This window comes from Mus caroli, unplaced genomic scaffold (assembly GCF_978045245.1).
Source record: "Mus caroli unplaced genomic scaffold, Mus_caroli_1 scaffold_15, whole genome shotgun sequence".
NCBI lineage: Eukaryota > Metazoa > Chordata > Mammalia > Rodentia > Muridae > Mus > Mus caroli.
This window is the reverse complement of record NW_028227270.1, coordinates 61,935,195-61,956,319: the sequence shown is the minus strand read 5'-3', so window position 1 is coordinate 61,956,319 and position 21,125 is coordinate 61,935,195. Positions and strand designations below refer to the sequence as shown.

The 21,125-nt window shown below is 41.8% G+C and overlaps 2 protein-coding genes across 9 annotated transcripts; one reads left to right on the top strand and one right to left on the bottom strand.

Moving 5' to 3' along the window:
* Nucleotides 1-1,930: 1,930 nt before the first annotated feature.
* On the bottom strand, nucleotides 1,931-13,180 carry Hnrnpk (heterogeneous nuclear ribonucleoprotein K). Of its 3 annotated transcripts, none has more exons than XM_021179974.3 (16): nucleotides 13,068-13,180; nucleotides 11,020-11,104; nucleotides 10,588-10,685; nucleotides 9,840-9,896; nucleotides 8,424-8,467; nucleotides 7,497-7,569; nucleotides 6,858-6,929; nucleotides 6,243-6,356; nucleotides 5,842-5,970; nucleotides 5,155-5,462; nucleotides 4,991-5,045; nucleotides 4,759-4,842; nucleotides 4,546-4,561; nucleotides 4,385-4,467; nucleotides 3,893-4,062; nucleotides 1,931-3,173 (listed from the first exon to the last, which is right to left on the bottom strand). In XM_021179974.3, exons 2-16 carry the CDS (start codon nucleotides 11,075-11,077, stop codon nucleotides 3,140-3,142), a joined length of 1,395 nt encoding a protein of 464 aa, XP_021035633.1. In that variant the 5' UTR covers nucleotides 11,078-11,104; nucleotides 13,068-13,180; the 3' UTR covers nucleotides 1,931-3,139. The 3 variants fall into 3 exon arrangements, with proteins under 3 accessions (XP_021035633.1, XP_021035635.1, XP_085687158.1); XM_021179976.3 differs by lacking the exon at nucleotides 13,068-13,180 and adding an exon at nucleotides 12,739-12,836; XM_085831032.1 differs by lacking the exon at nucleotides 13,068-13,180 and adding an exon at nucleotides 12,739-12,836 and having other exon boundaries at nucleotides 1,931-3,113.
* A 38-nt stretch (nucleotides 13,181-13,218) lies between these two features.
* Nucleotides 13,219-20,458, top strand: Rmi1 (RecQ mediated genome instability 1). Of its 6 annotated transcripts, none has more exons than XM_021179971.2 (4): nucleotides 13,219-13,464; nucleotides 14,949-15,036; nucleotides 17,373-17,461; nucleotides 18,276-20,458. In XM_021179971.2, the coding sequence occupies exon 4, from the start codon at nucleotides 18,305-18,307 to the stop codon at nucleotides 20,153-20,155; it is 1,851 nt and encodes a 616-aa protein (XP_021035630.1). In that variant the 5' UTR covers nucleotides 13,219-13,464; nucleotides 14,949-15,036; nucleotides 17,373-17,461; nucleotides 18,276-18,304; the 3' UTR covers nucleotides 20,156-20,458. The 6 variants fall into 6 exon arrangements, with proteins under 6 accessions (XP_021035630.1, XP_029324203.1, XP_085687157.1 ...); XM_029468343.2 differs by having other exon boundaries at nucleotides 14,946-15,036; XM_085831031.1 differs by lacking the exon at nucleotides 13,219-13,464 and adding an exon at nucleotides 13,500-13,700.
* Nucleotides 20,459-21,125: the final 667 nt, after the last annotated feature.

Here is a 21,125-nt window from a genome sequence, read left to right as displayed (position 1 = left end):
GAGATGACTATGGTCAGCTCACTTTCTCTTTATTCAGTCTGACTTGATAGGAAGGGGTACTTGCATTTTAGCCGAGTCTTCTCATGTCAATTTACCCAATGTAGACTATCTCCCATAGGCAATATTCATCATCACACCTAGGAATGTAGCCCCTCCACCCTACACTAACTGCTTTAGTTGAGATATAGTTTTTATTTACTTCATTTGAAGGGGTCACATGCAGCCATGGCTAGTCTTCCAATTCCTTCCTGTTCCTACCTCTTCTGTGCTATGTAGTAAACCTTTGTATTAAAACCTTTTAAAATGTACACTGAAATTTCACTTTTGTTAAACCAATTTAAGTTTTTTGTATGTGTATGACATGGGTGAGCACTCTGATCATCTCTACAAGTGGAGATCAGAGGACAAATTTGTGGGTTCTGAACTCAGGATCAGAGGCTTTGTGTGACAAGTGACAGCTAGCCCATGGTTTTGATTAACTAGCACCTTTATTTTTGTTGGTTCTAATAATGCAACTTGAGAACCACTGCAATATTGCTAATATCTCATAACTGTGCCAGGCTTGGTGGTGGGGTACAAAACTATATTCTCTGCATTCAGGAGCCTGAGGATCATAGGTTAAAGGCCAGTCAAGGGGATTGGTGAGGTGGTACACAGCTAACCTGTCTTTAAAAAAAAAAAAAAAAAAAGCCGGGCGTGGCGGTGCACGCATTTAATCCCAGCACTCGGGAGGCAGAGGCAGGCGGATTTCTGAGTTCGAGACCAGCCTGGTCTACAAAGTGAGTTCCAGGACAGCCAGGGCTACACAGAGAAACCCTGTCTCAAAAAACCACACACACACACACACACACAAAAAAAAAAAAAAAAAAAAAAAACCCAAAACAAACAAACAAACCACACGAATCATTTGGTAGATGTTTAGATTTCCCAAAAGCCCTGTTAGTATACTTGAGAGGCTAGTAGAAAAGTTCAGTTGGTGAGAAGTACTTGCTGTGAAACTCAAAGAGTTCCTAGCACCCAATAAACCAGGTGCAGAATGAGCCTGCAATCTGTGCTAAGGGCAGAAAGCAGGATACTGAGACACTTGCTGGCCAGTTAGACTAGCCAGCTCGTTTCTAGTGAAGTGAAGCAAATCAGGGAGATCTCTGGCCTCCACACTCCATGTGTACGTAACCTCTCACCAAAAGACACACACAATTTTTTTAATCTTTCCATCTTTAAAGCTTCAATAAATCATAACAATTGCTTTGAAGATACATTTTAGTTATTGCATTCATCTTTATTTCCCTGTTCAAGACTTGCTACATATTCCTTGGCTGACTTAACTCCAGTGACCCACCTGTCACTGCAGTTCTTGGAGTTATAGGTGTGCACAATCCTACCTCGTTGACCTGGTACTGGGGGCTGAACATAAAGGCCCCAAGCACTCAACCAATTAGGCCACCTCCTTTAACCCTGTGGCATTCCTAGTCTTTAGCAGAGTATGTGCTCTTTCACAAACTAAGTACGCCACCATTACCTCTAAAGCCCTTGGGATGCAATACTTAGCATGGGTTGACAAAAACCTGCTCATTCTTATACCAGTCTTATTCATGACTCCACCTTATTGGAGCTGAAGGCAGGTAATTCTGAGAACGTGTGTGAACCAGCTAATTGCTCACTGCACTCCAATGCAGAAAATAAATTACACTTGAGGCTTGTATAATGACTCAAAATGATTTAGCACTAACAGGTTGTCTAAATAACTACCTGAATTTTCTATGTACTTTCTTTAACAAGACTGTCTCTAAGTGCTAAAAAAAAAACATTTCACACACACACACAAAAAACCCCATAATTTAAGATTACTGTATTTCCTTACAAGAGGAACACTTCAACAAACTTTACATGTATTAATCAACCCCTTTTCAAATTGGGCACACGTCATAACTAACATCATGGAAGTTTTATTTAGATGTGGATTTTGAACTATCAATACAGATGCCAAGTTACTACACAAAACATCCACAGGAACTTTTTCCATTTTTTTTGAATCGTTCACAAACATTTCCTACATAATTCAACACACAACAGAGAAATGGTACATCTTTTTTCTTTCATTGTGCATACAATGGAAAAACAAGTATATATATATATTTTTACAAAGTTCAACTAACAAGACGCTAGCAGGTTGACAGCTTTAAGTCTATAGGTGAGAAATTATCTAACAAAAATAACCAGGATTTATTCAGCATCAGCCACTTCCATAACCAAGTGTTACTCTGGTTAATAAAGCTCATTGCCCATCAGGCTTCTGGCATATACTTAAGATGCGTAACTCTTGTAGTATTGTTCCCCACCGCAGTTCTCCACAACTAACAGAAAACTGTTGAAAAGTAGTGGCAAACATTTGCAAAAACAAACAAAATCCCAAGCTTATTATAAGCATGAATATGTGATGGAAATTTATCAAGCCAAGTCTTTCCAACCATTAAGAAGTCACCCAAACTGAATTTGCCAATGTCTTTTGTCTATATCCAAGAGGTGCACTTATATCCAACAGAGGAGCTGCTGAAAATCAAACTTAGTGTTTAGTTTAGGGGTGGGCTGGAAAATTCAACCACCATTTGAAATTGTCTTAAAAAAAAAAAAAGACCACCAAAAATAGATTCACTAAATTTATTTTAAAAATCATAAAACGTTTCTTACAAAAGAGCATTACATTCTGCACACTGCTCTGAACAAATGCCAGGGACATGTGGACTATTACTTTCCTCCCTGTCCCACCCCCCCAATGTTACAGTGACCACAAAGCAAGGTGTTCACAATAATTACATGGGGGGAATTTTTTTTAAAACCACCAACAATGAACAAAAAATAAAAGTCACTCACTCTGCTGCTGTTTCAAAATTTCAATGTTAGTTTTTTGCATGCCCTCCCCCCAACCCTGTTTGTAAGGAACTAAAACATTACATCTGGTGAACAGCAAAGATTTCACTACACCTCAAATGCAGAACACCTATGAAGCAGAGGAATGTTGGCTTTTTAAACAGAAGCAGATAAAAAAAAAAAGATGCAGGACTCCTTCAGTTCTTCACTAGTCTTAGAAAAACTTTCCAGAATACTGCTTCACACTATAAAAAAGAAAAAATATCTTGCATTAGAATCCTTCAACATCTGCATACTGCTTCACACTATAAAAGAAAAGAAAAAAAAAGTACGAATTAGAATTTTTGTTCAAAACATCTTAATCAACATTAAGACAATTTCAATGATAAATTAAAATGATAAACATGTCCATTACAATTAGAAGAACTTTTAAAGAGCAATAGCAACTATAAATTAAAGCAATGTAAAACTCAAGAAAATGTTAATAGACAGTAGTAGTGCAGGGTTAAGAAAATGAAACTGGAAGCTGTTAATACTCGGTAGGAAAGACAAAGAAGCGTGAGGAAGGTGTGAAATGCTGCGTCTGACAGCACCATCATTATCTGTCCTGTAGAGGTGGCCTGTGCCATATGGCAGACTGTGATTTGTTGTCGTTTTAGTTATCTAAAAACAACAAAATCACTAGTCTTCCACACAGAACTAGGCCAACATCCAATGTCTCTTCTACATTTTCTACAGGCTCTGTATAAATTATTACAAGTGGTGGTTTTGGCAGCAGTTTTCACCAGAGAAATGAGAAGTTTGCTTGGTTAAGGCTTCTTCCAGCAAGATTAGTATTGAATGTCTTCATTTTAGTAAGAAAACAGAAGAAAATTAAGGCAGAGCTATTAATTAGAATATTTAGAAGTTAGATTCCCCAAGTGACGGAAACACCATGGTTTCTAAAAGAAAAATCAATTGGGAAGAAAAGTTTTTTAAAGGTTTTAGTATGTGTACACTAACATAAAGCTAAGGGTCAACTGACCTGTTCTGCAGCAAATACTGTGCGTTCTGTATCTGGTCCTGTGTTCCTGTAATGGTAATGATCCGATCTTCAGATCCTTCTAAAGGTTCATCAATTTTGATTGATGCTCCAGATTCATGACGAATTTGTTTAATCCGCTGACCACCTTTGCCAATAATAGATCCAGCCAACTGAAAAGATTTTAAGTGTTTATGATGACTTGAAAGAAATTTTACTCCCTTTTATCAATGACCAAAAGTAGTAACTTCATAGCAATTTATTTAGAACATCAAGTCTTAAATCCCTGAAACAAATTTTACATATGTGTATTTTAAGAACCCCAAACTGTGTCACGAAGTATCATTTGATCTAAGGTTCAAAATCCCCCCCCCCCCCGTTAAATTCTTAAACATTATCTCAATCCTAAACTGGAAGTCTTTGTTCAAGAAGCAGCAACCACTACAAATAAGTAAATTCCCCGAATTAAACATACTCTAAATTAAAAATACTTACATCTTTGGGAATAGTTACTTGTGTAGTGATAATAGGTCCGCCAAGATCACCATATGAGCCACGACCCCCTGCATAAGAATAGTCTGATTTAAATAATGAGCAGCAAGTTCACATAAAAATAAGATTGAAATAATGTTTGATTTCAAAAAGAAGAAACTTACCATATCCAGAACCACCCTAAAAAGAAAAGAAAAAAAAAATTACTTAATATTTCTAAAATCTCACAAAGCTTAGAAAAAAAGTCCTCCCATACCCAGTTTATCCAGGAAATAAATGAATCAAGAAATTACAGGGGTAGGGAGGGGAGACCAATTATTACGGACAGTCAAGGTAAATTACCAATATGTACATTATTAACATTAATGATACTCAACCTGTGGTTCATAAGCCATTTGCCATTCTGATGGGCTCCATGTGTCAATTGCAGAGTCCCAAGTTTCATCAGCACTGAACCCAACCTGTATTACATACATAAATACCAAACTTAGAGGGCTGTGAAAATAATTTCAATTTAAAAAAAGCTCTTAGTACTACAGTCTCACACAAATGTTTGGTTATAAGGTCTCTAAAAACACACATGCCGCCCTTATAAATCAAAATTCTTACCATGCCATCATAGCGGTCTCCAGGCCTTCCTCTTCTGTCATAAGCCATTAGATCTCTGCAAGCACATGTTGCAATGTTTACATGGTCACATTAAAATCACCGCCCCCCCCACACTGCTAAGTGCAGCCTCTTTTATTAATGTTAATGTTTGGATAAAAACTTACCCCCCTCTGGGTGGTGGTGGAGGAGGAAGAGGAAGATTCCGGGCTCTGCTGCCACCCCGGCCACCTCGACCAGGAGGAGGTGGAGGAGGTCCTCGACGAGGGCTCATATCATCATAATCTCTTCTAGAAGGAGGCATGGGACGCCCACCCCGACCAGGAGGCATTCTGTCAAAACCACCTCTTCCCCTCATGGGGAATCCCACAGGTCGTCCTCGGCGGTCATCAAACATCATTGTAAAACCACCATAATCATAGGTCTCATCATAAAAGTTGGGATCATAAGGTTGTGCACGTCCTTTGATGGGAGACTAAAAACAGAAACACAGCACCTTAAAGCCTGAAGAAAAATAGCTCTGGTCCTATCAATAAACCCACCTCAACCATTATTATCTCAAAAGGTAACAGAGGCAGGGACAGAATGAAGCAATGATGGAAAGGATTTCTAACATACTGACCAGGGAGCGGGGAGGTGGATGTGGGTCAGAGACAGAAGGATCATTACCCCAGATATCTCTGTAAGAAGTGGGTAACATGGCACTACAGGGATCTTTGAGTAAGGACCAAAGGCACTATATTAAAGGAGGCAATATAAAACTTGCAGGGAGATGTCAAAATTAATGCTGTGAATACTGTCTTATTTCTGGTAGTTAGATGAAATTGAATGAAATAAAAATATCCCAAAGATACCTCAGATATAAGGTCTAGGATGATCTTGATGCATTCTACAACCCTATCAGGTTTTCCTCCAATAAGAACAACTCTGTCAGTAGAGTGAGGGCAGCACTCCTGGAAAAGCTTGATTGTTGTCTGAGTGTTCTATAACATTTACAAAAGAGAAAACCCATTAGAAGTTGTTAGCACATCAAATAAAATCAAGGCTTCCTAAGTTCAGACATTTGAACCCAATTACTCTCAATATAGAATGTGGTCAACTACACAGGACCTAGAAATGGTGAGAATTTAACAAAACTTAAGATTTGTTACTTTAAGACCCAACTAAATAGTGATGAGGGATCTGAGGAAGTAACCCACAAAACCAACTCTGTATGAGAAACTACTGAATCAAACAGAACAAAATAATTTCTTACTTCTCGAAGTTCTTTGATTTTAGCACCTTTAACACCAATTATTCCTCCTGCCAGACTCTGATGAATCAACAGTCTCAACTCGCAATCAAAGTCACTTCCTTTATAATGTTGGTACTGTAGAGGGGGAAATACACAATTTTACTCTCTTGCAAGTATTTTCCCAGCACTGTATCAGCTTATGCTTAAGCACAACATAATGCACTGTTGCAGTAAGCAACCTGAATTTATTATCTCAATAACTTTACCAGTTATGTGCTTATTATCCTCAATAGCCAGGCCCAAAAAGGACAATCTGCACCACCTTAAAAAACTATTTTATTTTCAGGTCCTGCAACACCATACCCACACTGCAGCCATTTAGCATGTCGCTGTTACCACAAAATTATTAACATTCAAATAACACTATAATAAAAATGACTGCAAAGCACTTTGCAAATGTAGTTAATTCCCACTGCAGCATGGAGCAGGGTCAACAGTGAGTTGTAAGACCATCCATATATCATATTTTTAAGCCTTTTTCTATTGAGATGGGAAAAGCACACTATGTTAAAAAGAAAATCGATCCTATGGGCCAGGCTCCATACTTCAGTGGGGTTCAATGGCACTATGACATACATTTAAGCATTCCACAGCATCAGATTCGAGCGGGAGCTGGCTGGTTGCAGTGGGTGATGGCAACTGCAGGCCCTGAAAGTAGAAAAATAAGAATAATAGGTTAAGTGTCTAGCGTGATCAGGCTATTGTCGCATATATTGGTAAAGCTACTACAACATATTTTAAAATCTATGTTAATACAAAACAGCTAATAACAGTAATAACATCCTTTCTCCATATACCCAGTAAATGATTATGGACTCTTAATGTTAATAAAGAAAATAAGCCTAACAGCAGAACTCATAGGCCCAGTGCTTCCTCCTGTCTATACAAACACTATGACAAGCTCCTGTAGCTGCAACTGCCTTAAGATGGAAGTAACCTGGAACTGAACTATAAACTTCCTATTAAAAAAGTAAGACCTTAACCTTCCCTAATTAGATCTAAATTTCCCTCTCTTCCTCAAACATAAGAAAACTCTCTTATATAGGATCAAATAGTTCCTATCTACTACTTCAGGAATGGCCAGCCTAAATTTTAAAGATAAATATACATTATGCTGCCACATATACATTATTTTTTCTCCCCTCCCCCATCTCCCCCCAATAAAACTTTAAACACCGTCCCTCATCTTTCCAAAAACTTTAAAAAGAAACCTACCTCTTCCAAGGTAGGGATGATTTTCTTCAGAATTTCTCCAATCGTCTCAATATCAGCACTGATACTCAGTATGCTGCCAAATATCAAATACCACAGAATACAAAAAAAAAGTGGAAAAGAAAAATGAGTTTTGTCATCAGTAATCATATAACCTTTTAGAGAAGTAACATCATAATTACTTAATAGTCCCCATTTAAGGTAGCCTATTTATGAATTTTACACATGCATTTTATTTTTTGCCCAATACAGACATAACATTATTAGGAGACTTTGAGAGAGACAGAGAGAATGGGCTGCTGGAAGGGCTCAGATTAAGTGGCAATAATCGACCAGAATTGAAGCAGAGTTGAATTCTCATGTTCCCCGCCACCAAGTTAAGGACACCCTCGCTGTTATGGTAATACTGGCACACCTTCTCTTGGGTAATTTGGGGGAATATGCAAGTGGTGAACACTGTATCTGGAGTAAGGTTATGAATACCAGTTAGAAATTAGACTACTTAATGGGCTCTGCAAGAAAACAAATACAAATGCAAGACAAAACAAAGACAGTACAAATGAGAAGTGAAGGAAAGTGAACCAGTTAGCATTTCATCAGAAAAAATTATGAACAGACAATGTTGGGAAGCAAGGTGGGCCACAAAGACAGAGCGAGAGACTATTTGGGTAACAGTTTGATTTACAATGCAGCAAATATGCAACACTTGAAGCTGTGCTCCTTCCATCGAAATAAAATTAGTGGATCGTTTGGGTGGGCAACTCACGGTAAAAGTTCAGTGACAAAAGGACTTAATGGGGAAAATAAGACAGAAACTTGAAAAACAATACACCGTCTAAGGGGATACTATTTAATTATATAAAAGGCAGGTAATAAAATACATTTCTCTCTTTCTAATCAGGCAGTGAGGCATAAACTGTTGGGACATACCGCTCGGGGCCACTGCTGTCTGGGACTGAAACACTGGCATTGTACTGCATTGGTCATTGGCGTTCGTGGATGTTGGCATTGGGCATGGGCATTCAATCAGAAGTTGTCAAGTATTGTACCCGTTTGGCAACGAGCACATTTTTGGGCATAGCCAACCAGGGTTTTCACATGGGCGTTCAGGGGCGGATGGGCCAACGTCATGGTGGGCAACGCAGGGGTAAGTCGATCCAGTACATGGGCAACGGAGATATATGGCCAAAAAAACAAGGAGAGGGAAAAGGGGGAAAAGCAATAAATTTTAATTTAATACAAACTATACTCATACTCTCAATGAAACAAGCTTAAGTTGTTCTGAAGACTAACACAATAATGGACTTCTCTATACCTGACTGTGGCTTCTTAACATTTAAGGACCTTAAATGATGGTTCTAGGTTTTGTTTTGTTTTTTTAATGTTTCAGTAGCAGGCTGGCTCGTGAGGGTAGACACAAAACCTGTCATGACTCAAAAGTTTACTGAAATTGAGGAAAATGGGGAAATAACCCAGATAATTATACAGAACATCTGGATTAAGAGGAAAGAGGTTCAAAGACAAAACAAAAATTCCCACACCAAACCCCCAAATATTAAGACTGATTTGGTTTCATAAGGTATAAAACACATTCCTGTATCTTATAAGCAGATTTATAAAAATTACAACAAAATCTAAAGTTTATCAAGAGAAACACAAAGATCTGTTACCAAGAGAAATGAAATACTGTTAGGTACTCAAAGTTATTTGCCTCAATTTTACCAAGATAAACATTAAGAAATGTGTATAGTATGAGGAAAAAAAATAAATTTTGGTGTAATCAGTTCTAGAAATACACACACACTTCTGGTGCTGCCAACATTTAATGTGTCTAATCACAAGAGTCAACCCACTATAAATTATGAAGACTCAAATCCTAGGCAAACAGTTCTGATTGCCAAGATTAATCTATTCATTACCCATATTTAGAAATCAGTCAGCATGAGCTCCATGTTGCAAACTGTGGAACAGATGATTTTAAAAAAAAAATAAGGAAATAAAGTTTTTATCAGCCATATTCAATGGCTTTCAGAAATGACTATATATCCCTCTTACACATACAAGAGGAATGGTACAATTAAGGGTTTTTACACTTTGTCTCTATTCCTAATTAAGATGTTTTATCTTATTTGAAATGAATTAATTTTGAAGGGTCTTATTAAAATATGAAAGATTTAATTATGTTCCACCTTCATCAGGGTTTTAAAAAAAAAGCAGAAGTCATTTATATAACCATTAATTATTACAAATGGTTTGTAGCTAGTCAGTGATTTCTAAGATGTGAACCTTTAAAATTCTAGAAACATACAATGAATGCGCTTGCTTGTTCAGTAGTTTAATACTTACGTCTGTACGGAGAGCCTTAATATTCTTGCCTCCTTTTCCAATCACTGCCCCAGCATTCTGGAATAGACAAAAAATTATTTTGCATTTAGAAAATTAGTATTTTTAAGCTATATTTTTAACTTTTTTATGTTTGCACAGCACTGAAAATCTTGAGAAAGAAAAAAAATCAAGATGAATAGTTTTATGGTCTTTGGAGTATTCAGAACACCAGGCATGATTATAAAATTCCTAAAAAGCGCAGATTACAAGTGCCCTCTTGTAAAAAAAAAAAAAAAAAACAAACAGAATCTAAACAGCAACTACTTTTATATTTGACTTGAAATAAGTGATGGGGTAGACTTAAGTAAACTAGTTTCCTGGGGAAATAAGATGCAACCAACACCTAAAACCTGTGTCTACAGTTACTCCACTCATCTCTCTAGCTGATCTGTGGTGGACCCTGGTAATAGTGCTTTCACCATCAAAATTTCAGCACTACCTGCAGTTCTGAAATCTGCTTATCATTAAGAACATCAACTAAATGTGATAGTGCACACCCGGAATCCCAGTAATCAAAGGCAGAGGATCAAGAGCTCAAGGCCAGCCTCACCTGTGAGGGGTCTCAAAACAAATGAACCCTTTAGAAAACTTTTATTCAATGTGTAATAAAATTCTGAAAGGTTTCCAGAGCCAAAGCAGAGCTCAAAGTGAAAAACCATCAATTTCTATTTAACTACTAACCAACCTCCAAAATTTAAAGAGCTTATACCTTGCTCTGAAGCAAAATGCGCAATTCAACCATCTCATCAGTATTTCTAGATCTTTTAAAGGCTTGCTCCTCTTCCATATCTTCTGCAGGGCGTTTACCTAGAAATTAAAGTTTAAATTTTCAATTAGAAACATCCCCCAAGAAAGGGTAATTGAAGCCACCTTGTAAGTCCCTGCCTTTGTCTCCCTAATATCAAAGACCTTATTTTAATAAGTATTTCAAAGGATTAAAATGGTGGGTGGAAAAACTGTACTGCTTTTTAACCTGTGCAAGGTTACTTCTTTTCATAAAAACCAAGAAGTAACAGACAAACTCAAGACTAGAAAAAAATGAAACTATGTAAGAAGTAAACGGAACATATCAAAAAAAAATTTATGGTAAAGTAACAGAACAGAAAATACATAATTGGTTATAATTAAAGTATCTTCTCACCAAATTCACCATTGGTTTCGGTGTTGGGGAAGGTTTCTTCTGGCTGTTCGGTCTCCATTTTCTTGAATTAAATGGATCCACCAATCTGTTGAAAAAGAAGCTAGCTAGTACATTGGCTTATCAGAAAGCAAACACTCTTTTGCTTAAAATCTTCAAAAAAAAAAAAAAAAAAAGATTCTGCTTCCAGCGCACACAAGTGACATCCTACTGCTACAGTAGTCTATAAAAAAGGTCTGATTTGAGGAAACTAAAATATTCCTAAAAGTGAACTGTTTTTAAAAAACTATAATTGAGGAGAGACAGGTATAATGGACTTCTTTTAGACTAGATTGTCTCAAATGAAACACACCCTGACCACCTCCACCTCCAGAGCCTTTTTCCCCCAAGGGGGGTGGGGGACCAGTAATTCCGTCCTCAGCAACTTGCTTCATTTCATTACAACAGAAAAGCTAGCCGACATATAATTTTGTTCACGAGACTAATTCTTGAAAAGACCACGTCTTATCACAAAACTAGTGTTATAGTAGGGCTAGTAGTAATCCCCCCCCCCCGCCTTTGGTCGTGACTGACAATACTAATCAATGAAATCTGCCAACTTTAAAAACTTAGCGGCAAATACAAGGTACGTTAAACTTTCAGACAGAGAAATCTAAAATTCTGATTAAGGGACCAGATGGAAACGACCACAATTATTCAGCAAAGCCACGGAATCTTTAATCATCAACACCATTATTTTAGGCAACGTTAAAAAGGCTATCTCCCAACAATTTCGCCTCTATCCCAACTCTCCAAGACTGCAACCAAAGCGTCACAACTGGTCCAGTCAACTCCTGGTCCGACCAAAGCAAGCACCAGCACAGGATCTTAAGGCATCGCCCTCATGCCTTCTCCTATTCCAAAACGCCGACAGCAAACGCCGATCCCTCTGGAGACCACTTGAAATGCCGAGACCCGCCGGCCACTCCGCTAAACCCCCGGCCGCGGGGGTAAACGAGTTCAGGCAAATCAGCCCGGTCTACGTACACAAACAGGCCCAGCCAGCCCTCTCGTCCCGCGGCCGCCGTCCCCACAGCGCGCGGGTGCTAACAGGTCCGCCGAGCGAGACCGACCGCGCGCGCTCGCCTCCCGCCCACGGGCCGGGCCGGCAAGCAGCGGCCAGCGACCGTCGCCGAGCGGCGAGCCTCTCCTCACCCGGATCCGACAGGAAATGGCGGCCCGCGTAATGGCGACTACGTGCGACTAGGCGGAGTCGCGCGAGACCCCCCTCCCCCACCCAGCACGCGGGCTCGCGAGCGCCCGTCCCCCGCACCTCCCCCACCGCCCGAGACAAAGCCGCCGCGGCCGCCCCATCGGCCCCGCCGCGCAGCACCCCCCACCCCGGGGGTGGGGTGAGGAGGGAGGCCCACGCCGTGGAGGGACAAAGAGGGCGGCAGGGGCGCACACACACCACACCCGCGAGCCCACCGGACCGCCCGGCGCTCCCTCCACACGGGGCGCCCGCGTCGCAAACCCACAGGCCTCTCCTTCCCGGGTCCCTCAAGCCACCTAACGCCGGCACGCCAACCGCAGGGGCACGCTCGGGGAAATGGCGGCGGTGGGGGGAGGGGAGCCCGGGCAACGTTCCCCGGCGGGCCACGGCCATCCCGAACGCCACTCCGGACAGCCGAGTACGGCGTCCGACCCCGCTCCCGCCAGCGCGACTCGCCCGGCCCCGCTCACCGCGCGAGTCCGCCGTTGCCTCCCGGCCGCGCCGCCTCCGACGGTCGGTCACTGCTAGACAGAGAACGAGGACAAACCCCCTCCCACCTCAGCGTCGCGCCCCATTGGCTGCCCAGGCTTCGGCGGTGGTGCGAGCGCGAAGCGATTGGCCCGAGGCCGCGTCAATTACGGCGCCGAGAACCCCGCCTTCCGCCGGCGACTCCCTTTGGGCTGGAAGGCCGCGGGCCTGAGAAAACCCGGGCATGGGGATAGCCCAAGCCGCCATCCCGGGGCGCCAACCCGCTCCGGGGACTCGCTACCCCGAAGCCCTAGCCCACCCCGATACCTACAGGCCGCAATCGAGTGGGAGACGAGCACGACGGCGACGTCCGTGCAGCGGAGAAGCAGAGGATAATGGCGTCTGCAGCGCTGTCGCCTGTAGCGCCCTCCTCCTTTCTCGTTCGCGCACTCTGTAGTGAGGGGGAGGGGAGTAGTGACAGACCTCTCGCGAGACTTCGGCGGCGCTGCTCACGTGTGCCGGGAGGGGGCGGCCGCGGGGGGATTTTCGAGTCCCGAGGGAGTTTGGCGCGATTGGAGGAGGGACGGACACCCCGTGAGCGCCCGATTGGGCGGGAAGAAGTGAAAGAGGGAAAAGAGAACCCTGCTGGCAACGGGAGAGGGAGAGCGGCGGGCGGCGCGCGCGGCCCTGGGATCACGCTGCCGTGCGAGGCGAGGCGGGAAGGCCAGGTCGGTCGGTGCTCGGCCCGGGTTCCGCAGCTGCCTGTCGTCGCGTCTCGCTCGCCCCCTCCCTCCCAGGCGCTGCGGGCTCTGCGCCCCCTCCGCGGCGCCGGGGAAACCCGCTGTGCTAACGGCTCGCTCGGCGGGGAGGGCGGGGGAGGGCTGGAACCGGCGCCCGCTCCCAGGGAGCCCGGGGCTTACTTCCGTGTTGGGCCGCTGCGGTGCAGACTCCCCGGGAACGCCGAGTAGGGAATGCCCGCGCGTCCGGGCAGCTGCGCTCCCTGGGACCCTCCCCGAGAAAGCTCGCAGGCCCACTGGCCCACCAGGGGAAGGGAGGGTCACTGCGGGTGCTCCCCTCCCTCCTCATCCTCACAGCAGAGCTCCACGGTCCCCAGACTCTGGCCGATGTCCGGATGTCCTCCTGTGGGGGTGACCTCCAGTTAGCGAGGCGTGCGTGCGAGCGCACCCTGTCCTACCTTTCCCTCGAATAATCCCAAAATGTGCACACCGGCCAGCACCCGGTAAATCGCTCAGAGCGGTCGAGCCATCCTTTACCTAACTGACAGAAGAGACTGGGGCTTGAGGATCCGGTGAGGGGGGTCTCGTTCTGAGACAGCCTAGTGTAGCCCTGGCTGTCGTGGGATCATGTAGATCTCCCGCCTCTGCCTCTCAAACACTGGCATTAAAAGCGTGTGTCACCACTGCCCCGCAAGTCAGTATTTCTAGTACAACATTTTTTTTTTTTTTTCCGAGGCAAGGTTTCTCCGTGTAACCTTGGCTGGCCTGGAACTCAGAGATCCCCCTGTCTCTGCCTCTCGAGTGCTGAGATTATTGCCTGCATAGCCACCTCCACCACCCCGCTAACAGCTTTTTTGTAAATGAGAAGTGGGAATCTAAAGGGAACTACAGAAATTGCCTTGACTAGACTCTAGTGAGAAGTTGCTTCCTCTAGATTCCATGGCAGGATTGTTCTCCCCCACCCCCACCCCCCAGTTATACCCGTTTGTTTTCTTCTCTCTCACTTTTTTAGGTTTTCTCTTTGAGTAATCAAAGTCTGTCTTTGGTCCGTCCTTCATTTTCTATTTAGAGTTGGAGGTTTTCAATTCCTTATTAAAACCTCAGACTGGATATGTAGCTCAGTGGTGTAGCACACTTAGTGTGGAGGCCCTGGATTTGGGTGTCACAACAAATCCCATGCCACTTTGTTTCCTTTAGTGGCTCCTGGGTAACCTTTTAACCTAGTGCTTTAGTATCAATTTGGGTTCAGTATGACTTAGCTGTGAGATTTAATATAATTTCAACAGTTCAGTAGCAAGCTGGGATAATTGAAATACTGTAGGCACCATACCCCGAGTTCTGTCCTGTTTGCCACTTGTGCTGATAATTCAATGCTTATTACAGTGCCTTGAATACATTGTGGGTTTTGTTTTATGTATGAGGGAGTTTTTTGAAAAGTAGAATAAACTGATGGTTCATGCCTTTGATCATAGCAGCTGAGAAGCAGAGATGTGAATCTGTGAGTTCCAGGTCAGCCAGAGCTACATAGTCAAAACTGTCTCAAGAAACAAACACAAAACTAAGGTAAGAGGGCAGACAGGTGAGATGGAGTAGTGGGTGAAGGTATTGGCCACCAAGGCCAAGCCTGATGATGTAAATTTCATCTCCAAGATGGGGGAAGACCACACCTTATTCTCTTGACCTCTAACTTCCACACATGTGTATATAATGAAAAAAAGTTTTAAAAAGTATTGAGGATAGAAACCATATTCAAGATGACAGAACAGAGTTGGGTTAGAGACTCCTAAATGGGATTTTCTCTCTACTTTTATTTTTATTTATTTTTTCCTCAAGATAAGGGTTTCTCAGTGTCCCCCTGGCTGGAACTTCTTCTGTAGACCCAGGCTGTCCTCAAACCCTGAGATTCGCTTGCCTCTGCCTTCTGAGTGCTGGGAATAAAGGCGTGTGCCACCAGCCAAGCTTTGTGGCTACTTCTTATGTCAACAGTAATATAACGGTTTTATCCCTATAAAAGGTAAGGTTTATTACCTTCCCAGAACTCTAAAATCATCTTAGTGTCTTTAACAAGTTAAAATGGTATTAGAAGTAAGTGCTATTTATTTAAACATTTTGTGGTGTGACTAAGTGTACACATGCTGTACATGCAAGTGGGAGCCAGGGGACAGCCCTGTGCAGAGTTCTCTTCTACCCTATTGGACCATAGAAGTAGACTCATCGTTCCATTTAGTGACAGGTACCTTTACCTGCTAAGCCATCTTTCTTAGCCCAACTTATTTTTTAAAGGAAAATAATAGAAACATAAAATGGATATAAATCTTTGTTACTGATTTAAGATCTCAGCTATTGATTGAATGCCACATACAGTATCTAAGAATGGTGTTCTATTAAAAAAAATCTGAATCTGATTGAAAATTAATCATTGAGCCAAGTATGCCTAAACCTTAGTGGTAATTAGCAGAATTTTCCTACTTGGCTTGGTTCTGTTTAAGTCTTAGTAGTTTTTAGAATGTAAATATGTAATATTAGCCAAATATCAGGTATAAAGGTTAATAAAAGTATTTTTTCTTATTACAAAAGTGGTGAGGATTAAGTTTTATAACTTTATATGTTGCTATTATGCTAAGGAAATACGAATATATTTTTCACGTCATTAAATAGTCCCTAAAAAATGTTAAAGCTGGGTGTGATGGTATATTCCTTTAATCCCAGAACTTGGGAGGCAGGTTCGAATAGATCTCAGTGGAGACCAGTCTGGTCTGCATAGAGAGGTCCAAAGTCGCATAATAGGAGAGGCCCTGTCTCAACAAAACAAAACAAAACTTGAAGGTCTAGAGGGATGGGTCCTGGTCTAAGAACTTCACTGCTCTTCCAGAGGACTGGAGTAACTCCCAGCAGTGTGTAACAGCCAACTGCAGGGGACCTGACCCCCACCTCCTTGAACATCTGCACTTGTGCACATGCCGCCACCTCCCCACATATATACCACCCCAAACACTTAAACATGTTTAAAAATCTCTGAAGACTACACAGCCTTTTATTTCATAGACATAATGTATGTTTTTGCTTGATAACATTCAAACCCCCTCAAATATATAAATATTGATAAGCTTTGTCAGATAAGCATTCCAATGTCTTTTCTCTTGTTGTTCTTCTCTCATCCTTCTCCTCTTTCCTCCTAAATCATGGAGATTGAGCCCAAGGCTGCAAATACACCTTGTTTTTGTCTTTATTTCTGATCTTTTAATATTGGTTCTGGAAAGTAAAAGATGTGTGTTACAGGATATAAACTTAATGTTCAATTTAAAAGACCTCTTTTTCCAAGTTGTTTTTCTTGTACTGAGGGGACTGTTGTTTGTCTATCAGCAAATGGGAAATTGTGTGTCCTAGCTGACCCTTTGCTGTCTGCCATGACTGTGGTAAGACACTTTTACAAGGGAGAGGGTATTATGCCTAACGGTCCCAGGCTGCCCTATCTCCTACGCTGCCTTCCTCAGCAGCTAAAGGCACTAAGTCTGACACCATAGTTTTGATCCCTAGAACCCACCTGGTGGAAAGAGAACCAAGTCCTGCAAGTTGTACCATGGTATATATCACTGCTTCAAAAAAAAAGTCCTCCGGTACCTGAGTTTCCTCTGAACTGCTTGGTCACACACTGTGTTAATTACCTTAGTTATCTTCTAGTTTAACTGTTACCCTGGAAACAGGCTGCCTCTGCCTCCCCAGTGCTAGGTGTATGCCACCACCGCCCAGCTACATTTCCATTTTTAGCCGGTATTGTTTTTATTTTACTTAACTGTCCCCAGAACCACACCATCCTACTTTTGCACTCATGGGAATAAGCTAGTGACTTTCTGTGGCGCCATTCTAGAATCTTCACTGCCCCTTATCTTATGTTTCAGGGTCATTTCTCTGCAGAGGAGGCTTTGAGTACTGTACTGACCATCCAGCTTGAAATCCTTCACTAGATCACAGGCTGGCCTGCTAAGTGGTAAGTTTTCTTATGGACATGTTAAGCATAGATATCTATTTAAATTGATTTGTCTTTAGTATTTTGCTATTGCTTTGTTATACTGAGAGAATCAGATTTAAGTATACCTGACAGCACAGTTGAGAATATTTAGGTAAACAAGTAAGACTTCTCTCATCCCAGAGTAAGATGGCCGACTATAGTCATATAAATTCTAATAGGGTTAAAATATAAAAAGTTAATTATAGATGTCAGAAGAAACTAGTGAACATTAAGTAAAATTTAAATCACAGAATATGAGTATCATTTTATTAAAATAATAAGATATAGTAATAGCCCAGTGTCTTTCAGAGGTCTGGCATTACACTTTATCATGCATATCAATTTTTCTGCAGCCCTGTAAAGTAGATGGTGGTGCTGATGAAAATACTGAGTTAGAGAAGTTAAAGAATTGACATTAGGTCATGAAGTTTGCACCTTAACTTAATCATTTGTCTTTCTTATTATACTGTCTCAGCTAAGGTTTGAGTAGCTTCCAGGTAGAGAGTCAAGGATTTTTCTAATGCTGGAAAGAGAAGTGTAAAGGGTGTAGTGACTCAGCCTGTTTGTATTGAGAATTACAGGCGCTGGGTTTAGTGTATTGAGTCACCTTTTTGTTTTGATGGACATATACACTTATTTAAAAGAAATGAGTGTAGCTTTGAGTATCGGCCTCCGTTTTGTTTTCAGAGAATGTGCCCACTTTTTTTGTTGTTTTCAAGGGAACACATATGCTCTTATTTAAAAGAAATGAGTGTAACTAAATATATTGAGTCTCTTTTCTTTTTGTTTACAGGTAGATGTGGATGCTCTTACTTAAAAGAAATGAGTGTAGCTAGTGCTGTATTAAGAGTTGAAACCTGGCTTTTGGCAACATGGCATGTTAAGGTGCCTCCAATGTGGCTGGAAGCTTGTGTTAACTGGATCCAAGAAGAAAATAATAATGCTACTTTGAGTCAGGCACAAATAAATAAGCAAGTGTTGGAGCAATGGCTTCTTACTGACCTGAGAGACTTGGAACATCCTCTCTTACCTGATGACATTTTAGAAATGCCAAAGGGAGAACTGAATGGGTTTTATGCTCTACAGATCAATTCTTTGGTTGATGTGAGTCAGCCTGCGTATTCACAGATACAGAAGCTGAGAGGAAAGAATACAACCAATGATCTCGTCTCAGCTGAAACGCAGAGTGCTCCCACACCATGGGAAGTGAGGCCTTCGCGGATGCTGATGCTACAGCTCACTGATGGTGTCACACACATCCAGGGAATGGAGTATCAGTCTATCCCAGCTCTCCATAGTGGTCTTCCTCCAGGTACAAAAATTTTAGTTCATGGATGCATTTTGTTCCGTCTTGGTGTTCTCTTACTGAAACCAGAAAATGTGAAGGTGCTAGGGGGTGAGGTAGATGGTCTTTCAGAAGAAAATGCCCAAGAGAAAGTGCTTGCAAGATTAATTGGGGAACTTGATCCTACAGTTCCAGTCCTTCCAAATAATTCCAGTCACAACGTGCCCAAAGTTTCCGGGGGTTTAGATGCTGTTTTGGGGCCCTCAGATGAGGAACTCTTGGCAAGTCTTGATGAAAGTGAAGAGTCTGCAGCAAATAATGAGGTGGCTGTGGGAAGAAGCTGTTTCAGCCCAGGCACCTCCTCAGATACTGCTCCCACAACTCCGGCTGGTTTTGAGCCAGGACGTAACATGCCTTCAAGGCCAAAGGAGAAACCACCAAACCAGCCCACGCATTTCACTGATGGAGAATTTGATGACTTTTCACTGGAAGAGGCCTTGCTTTTGGAAGAGACTGTCCAGAAAGAACAGATGGAAACAAAAGCATCGCAGCCACTAACTTTGAAGGGAAACACGGGTAAATGTATGGAGGTCTTTTCACATAAACCTAGTAGTCTGAACCACACAGCTTTGTTTCATAAACAAGGAAACAGCAATTTTGATGAAAAAACATCTGAACAAATGATTCATGAAGACAAATTTTTTGATTGTGCATCTACTAGAAAGCATCATAAGAGATTCTCAGCTCATGATTTTACAAATGACAGTAAGATTTCAGAAGTAGATGATACAGCACAACAGACTCTCAGCAGTTCAGATGTACATTGCTTAAGTAATAAAATATTAAACAGAAAGCTGGACCTATCAGAAAAGAGTTCACAAATTTCTAAAGAAAATGGCCACCCTTTCCAGGCTTGTTCTTCAAGATCATTTGAGAATAATACTTATCTATGTATTGGCATGGACTTACATTCTCCACCCTTTATCTATTTGTCTGTTCTAATAGCCAGAAAGCTAAAGGAAGTTACTACTGTGACAGTCAAAGCGTTTATTGTCACTTTAACTGGAAATCTCTCAAGTTCTGGTGGCTTTTGGGGTGTAACTGCAAAAGTTTCTGATGGTACTGCATATCTAGATGTAGATTTTATAGATGAAATACTTACCAGTATGATAGGGTATTCAGTACCAGAAATGAAACAATTAAGAAAGGACCCTCTTAAATATAAAACATTCCTAGAAGGGTTACAGAAATGTCAGCGAGATCTGATCGATTTGTGTTGCCTGATGACTATTTCATACGATCCTTCTTCATGTAAAGGGGTGGTACTGGAATTGCAAGATGTTGGTATGGAACACGTGGAGAACCTAAAGAAACGGTTGAATAAATAATTTGCCAGAATGCTTTTGGAGCACACTTTAAAACAGGTAAATATTTGGAATCTAATTTGTGTATTCTCAGTTTTGGAATTCTGTAAGAAAAAGCTTCAGAGTTTAAAGCTGGGGCAGCTCCGCGGTTGACAGACACACTGTCTGCCAAGTGTGGTGACCGGAGTTTGGCCATCTGGTCTCTTGAGGCAAAAAGCGAGACCCTGCTTCCAGAATCTGTTGGTAGTCCTCTACGCAGGTGGCAGGGGACAGACGCGCACACGTACTAAATAAATGACATTTAAAAATAAAGATATTTAATCAAAATATGTGAAAGAATGTCTTTATTTTGGTGATACTGGCCCAGAGTCTTGTAATGCTAGCAAGTTTCTACCATAGTTACATCTCTAGATCCTTGGGATGTTTGTTTGTCTTGTTTATTTTTTTGTTTTCCCTCCCTGGAAACTGGATCTCATACGCAGGCTGTCCTCAAACTCTTGTATAGCTGAGAGTGACCTTGAGTTTCTGGTCTCTTGCCTTCACCTCCCAACTGCTAGATTTAGGGTTGTACGTTTTCACCTGTGCATGCTAGGCAAATGCTCTACCAGCTGAGCGATATCCCCAGTCCTTGTTGAAGGATTTTGCTGACCCACTCTGGCTGAGAAACTTGTTTTCCACTTGTCATTGGATAAACCTATAATTGATAAAGAATAGTGATGGACTGACAGCAGTTTGTTGGGTAAAGGTGCTTGCTGCTGAGCCTGACAACCTGATGCTATTCCTGGTACCACATGCTGGAAAGCGAAAACTCCCACAAGATGGCCTCTGATTTCCACCTGCATGCCAAAACGTGTGTGCTCCCTCCCATACATAAAGGTACACACAATGAAATAAAATTTAATAAAGAGTTGATGTTCCCCAGTGAGATATTACTGAAAGTTAGAAATTGAAAATTGGTAATTTTACCTCTAATAAGTTGAATATTTAAAAAAAA

Excerpts from the sequence above, each read along its gene's own strand:
- Rmi1 (XM_021179971.2), top strand. The coding sequence starts at position 18,305 with ATGAGTGTAGCTAGTGCTGTATTAAGAGTTGAAACCTGGCTTTTGGCA.
- Hnrnpk (XM_021179974.3), bottom strand. The coding sequence starts at position 11,077 with ATGGAGACCGAACAGCCAGAAGAAACCTTCCCCAACACCGAAACCAAT. Across the intron at positions 9,897-10,587 it reads GCATTTTGCTTCAGAGCAAG|AATGCTGGGGCAGTGATTGG; the intron begins GTATAAGCTCTT and ends TGTCTATTCCAG. Across the intron at positions 5,971-6,242 it reads AAATCAAAGAACTTCGAGAA|AACACTCAGACAACAATCAA; the intron begins GTAAGAAATTAT and ends TAAATGTTATAG.